Raw genomic sequence first — 4920 nt, forward strand, 5'->3', positions numbered from 1 at the left:
GCGCGAAAGCAGCGTTGCGGCCAGGCAGGAAACGTGTTCGCGAAGCAGGAAGGGCCCCTGGGGTCTTTCCCGGGCGACCCGACCTGCATGGCCGCGTGGCGGGAGCTTTCCTGTTGAGCGCGGTGGAGCGCGCACGTTTCCTTCAGTTCTTTCTCAGAAGTTTAGGCCGCACCCGCACGCGCCCCCTTTCCACGATTATACAAGAGCACGCCAGGGTTTCTTATTTTTGGTGTGTTTTTGAGACCAAAGACCCCTATTCGCTAAGCCTGAGGAGGCGCCCGTCCCCTCAGCCCTGAAACGAGTCCTCAAAACGGCAACCGATGTGGGTATCCGCGCAACCGCCCGAAACCCAAAGGCCAGAGGGCGTGCCCAGGGGCCAGGTGCAAGTGGTGGGGAAAGTAACGGCTTTTGGTAGCCCCGCCCCTCCGTCCCGCCCTCTCCGCGCCTGCCCATTTTCGTTCCCTCGGGTCTGTAACCGTCTCTCGGGCCGCTTCCTCTTTAAGGCGGAGCCCGGCGTGGATATCGCGAGATCCGGCTTGGCGCCGTGACCTCCATGTGGGAGCTCCAGCTCTATAAGTAAACACTCTGCGCGGCGCAGACATGGCCTCTTCCTCTTTTTGAGGCGGTGTCTGCGGCAGCGTCTCAGAGTGGTTCCGGTCGTCTCTTCTCAAGTCGGCTGGTCGGTCGCGCGGGCTGAGAGTCGCCGCTGCCTGTCGGGCCCGGCGTCCGGTAGGTCCAGTGCGCGCGCTCGCCCGCTTGTCGCGGAGGGCCCGAGCCGCAGGGGAAGCGGCGCGGGCCGGGCAGGGCGCGGCGCCCCGAGCGCAGGGGGAGACAAAGGGGACCGGCTCCTCTCTAGGCGCCAAGATGTGGATCCAGGTTCGCACCATTGATGGCTCCAAGACGTGCACCATTGAGGACGTGTCTCGCAAAGCCACGATTGAGGAGCTGCGCGAGCGGGTGTGGGCGCTGTTCGACGTGCGGCCAGAATGCCAGCGCCTCTTTTACCGGGGCAAGCAGGTGAGGCGCGCCCGCCGCGCCCCTCGCGAAGCCGGGGGCCGGAACAGCTGGGCTCCTCTGGACGCACAGGTCCCAGGGCTCGGTGCGCCGCGCTCTGTTGTCGCCTGGCTCCGCTGCGGGTGGGCAGCCCCCGCGAGGCGCAGCGTGCGGGTCCCCGTCCCGCCGGATGGGAGGGAGTGGGTCCCTGCCAGCCCGAACTGGAGGTGCGCCGAGCGGGGTCAGAGGTGAGGGTGTCCGGGGCGCAAATACCTCGCCGTTTGTTTTTGGCAGGACAGCGGCCGTAGACATTGGACGCCGAGGTCCCTCGCTTCCCGCGCTCGGCGGGGCCTGGGGCCCCCAGAGGGCGGGGAGGGCAGAGGGCTCTGGCGGCCATGCCTCCGCGCGGGAGACCGGGAGAGCTGGCTGACCCGGCTGAGCGTTCGCCTCGCTTCTGTGACTTTTCCGCGTCTTCGGCTTCTAAAAGGGGGAAAAGTCAGGCATTGAGCTTTCAAGAACCATACCTCTGCTTCCTGACTGGTAGGATTCGCGCAAACTGAAGATTCCAAGGGTTTCCAGAACTTCTGGTCCCTCTTCCTCGCCGCCTCTCCTAGGTTTGGAATGTCTCGAGGGAGACCTGGGCATGAAGCAGCTGTCGGTTTAACCGGGTGCCGAGTTTACGACTGCCCAATATAGGCCAGAGTGAAAAGGAGTGTAAGACTCTTCTGCTCTTCTTCTCGCCTTCTAATACTCATCTCGTTCACGCTTTTAGCACGGCACTGAAGCATAGCCAGCGGTGCATACTTGAAGGCTGACTGTGGGCACCTCTGGAATTTTTATGGTCTGGCCAGTCTAAGATTTTTTTTTTTCCCTATTCCATAAGTCTTTTACAGTCTCTACCCCTAGCCACTCAGACCCGTCATATTTTTCTTTGTCTTCATGTTGTTGTTAATACACTAAAAAGTTGGCATTCTGAATTGATAGACCACAGTTTGGCTCCAATCCTGTGGTTTGAAATAAGTGTAGCTCTTTGATTCGGTAGAAGTAGCCTACAGTCGCAAACTACTTAAAAGGAATATTTTCCTCCGCTTCACAGGCTTAGTCTTCGAAGACTGTCCAGAAATTTCATAGTAACAAATTACACTTTGGGAAGGAGAGAGCTGCTTTTTTTCCCCCCGTTTCTTTCTCTCTTTAAAATAATGTTATAGCACCTTTGATTTGTGTTTGCAGCGAGTTTTGTACTGACTCCTTAGTGTTTGACTTGTAAAAACAGGTATTTAGTTGTAAGCTTTGCTTTTGAAATAATTGTACACTTGTTAAATACTACCTAGATTTGTTTTGCTGTGCCTCAGGTGGCTGATATTGTTTCCTTTTGATCATAACTGAAAAAGCATGTAATCGTCTGATGCATTTTATTTTCTAGCTAGGGACAAATAGTACATGAATTCCTAGGACACTGGTGATTTCAGCACCAGAAATAGAAATGAAGGATGTTCCTGGGCGACACCCCTAAAATCTTTATTATCAAATATGCTAAAATAATGATCACATATGGGATTGGGTTAAATTCAAGGCAACAAAGTAGACTTTCAGTAAACCTGGAAGCTCATTCCAGATTCCAGGGAAAACTGAAGATAACCGTTGAACTTCTCTTCCAGGATCCTAGTGGGTAATTCAGTACTCTGGTTTCTTCAGCCCAGTAGGGAAGAGGAATAGACCTTTGGTGCCAGCCATTAACTTGGAGACAGAAAAGGAAGGTCATTCGTACCAGCTGTGTGTTCGCTTCCTTATGAGCTGACAGGTAGCTATGGCAAGAGTGTTATCTTATCTTGGTCTTTGGAGCTCCACAGATGAGTTAGCTTACCTGTAGCAGGTAGCTACTGGATTGGCATAACAGAAAGTCCCCATCCTGTAAAATACCTGTCCTCATTGGGAAAAGGTACCCATTCTTCAAAATGCTTTACTGCCACGTAGTGAAAAACGTCATAAATGGCAGACAGTACATTTATTTTTGTTTAAGTGGACCCGCCCCCCATACTCCATTCGTGTGTTAGGTTGCAGCTTTTAATCTTTGGTATGTATCAGAATCGCTTGTGGATATTTATTATAGATGTTCAGCTCACCCCAGAACTGCAAGTAGTTAAATTTAACAAGACCCCACGGGAGATTCTGATAACACCAGAGTTTAGAAAATGAATGTTGAGAGATAGTCTCCTACTAGTCTCTTACTATTCAAAGTATGGTCCCTGGATTCTCAGGACCAGCAGCATTGGCTTTACCTGGAAACCTCACGCCAGACCTACTGAAGCAGAATCTGTATTTTAACAAGATCTCCAGGTGATCTGTATGTAAATGAAGTTGGAGAAGCAGTGTTAATTGACTTCCACTTTTTTTTTTTTTTTTGAGCCGGAGTCTTGCCCTGTCGCCAGGCTGGAGTGCAGTGGCGCGATCTCGGCTCACTGCAACCTCCGCCTCCCGGGTTCAAGCGATTCCTCTGCCACAGCCTCGCAAGTAGCTGGGACTACAGGCGCTCCACCACTCCCGGCTAATTTTTTGTATTTATTTTAGTAGAGACGGGGTTTCACCATTTTGGACAGGATGATCTCTTATCTGGGACCTCAGGTGATCTGCCCACCTCGGCTTCCCAAAGTGCTGGGATTACAGGCGTGAGCTACCGTGCCCGGCCTTGACTCCACTTTTGAGTGTCAAAGTGGAAACCTGCAATACAAAGCTATAAGTTCTGGTTAGAGTGGAATAACATGCTGTGAACATTCTTACCTGGGAAGTTGAGTTTGAGGAACGCGGGGATTGGGTCTTTTTAAGGAAGAGTTATGTTGGTGAATCTTTAAATCTTTTGAGAATCCAGAGCTTTCCCTATTTTAAAGGATTCCCTCTCCTGTCATTCTTTCACTCCTTACCACTGTAGAGATGGCCTTAAAATAGATAATAATGTGGGGCATGAACCATAGTTGAAGAAAAAAGTTGCCCCTCCCCCTTGGCTTTCACACAGAATATAAAAGTACTTGCTTGTTTAAAGGAGTATCGATGTATATATTATATGTGATGTATATAATATATATAATATGTGATGGATACATGAAAGTTATTAACTTATGCCCTTCACTGGCAGCGCTCGTCAGTAGTTGCTTGGGAATGACTTCCCACTGCCCTCTCAGCCACTTCCACTTGGCATTTGCTTTCTAGTATTCCCTTGCATTATTGTTGTAGTTCCTCTTGTTACTTGGAATTTCTTCTTTCAACTCAGTAAAATTTAGAGAGTGGTCTGACAAAAAATCCTAACAATTTTTGCTTCTTAAGTATTGTAAATCCTGCATCCCCATCTTCAAGTATGGCAGTTCTCAAACATTTACTTTTGAGACATTGGTGGACCTAAGTTACATCCTTCTGACTCATATGTTTGTAATTTCTAAATGACCGCTTCCTTTTTTCCCTACTTAGAGCATAATTTGAGTGTCAGAGATAACTTTCAGTCTTCTTTCATTAAATATGGAAGAACTTCAGTACTTTTCAAGTAAATCATCTCAACACTTCACAGCTCTTCATAGTATGTGAAGCTTTGTGGAATAAAGTTGTGTGAAACTTGTTATTGCAGTAGATAAATGGCCACTATTGTAGGAAAACTGAAGGGAGTACCTATGAATTAGGGAAGGAGTCGATAATCTGGGTTTAAAAAGCCTGTCATAGCAAGCATGAGGAAAGGTGGTTATATGTTACTGTGGATATAACTTATTATAGGGCCTCATGCCTTGATATGCTTAGACATTTGCTTAGAGACATACGCTCTTACGACATTTTTTCTTGTCAAATCAAATTTTAAAAAGTACCACTTGAAACAGCTTGTATTTACTCATGACAGTCATTGAGTAGAAACTAACCAGGAGTTGAATGTAGAAATACCCTCAACGT

The 4920-nt window shown here is 49.0% G+C and overlaps 1 protein-coding gene across 1 annotated transcript in view; it reads left to right on the top strand.

Annotated features, from left to right (window-relative positions):
- Positions 1-213: 213 nt before the first annotated feature.
- UHRF2 (ubiquitin-like with PHD and ring finger domains 2, E3 ubiquitin protein ligase) overlaps positions 214-4920 on the top strand; it is a 113076-nt gene continuing 108369 nt past the window's right edge. The window contains exon 1 of the mRNA XM_011969886.1: positions 214-1017. Within this exon, the coding sequence (XP_011825276.1) occupies positions 865-1017 (153 nt within the window). The 5' untranslated portion in view covers positions 214-864. The remainder of the gene's footprint in view (positions 1018-4920) is intronic.

Source organism: Mandrillus leucophaeus, unplaced genomic scaffold, assembly GCF_000951045.1.
Source record: "Mandrillus leucophaeus isolate KB7577 unplaced genomic scaffold, Mleu.le_1.0 Scaffold92, whole genome shotgun sequence".
NCBI lineage: Eukaryota > Metazoa > Chordata > Mammalia > Primates > Cercopithecidae > Mandrillus > Mandrillus leucophaeus.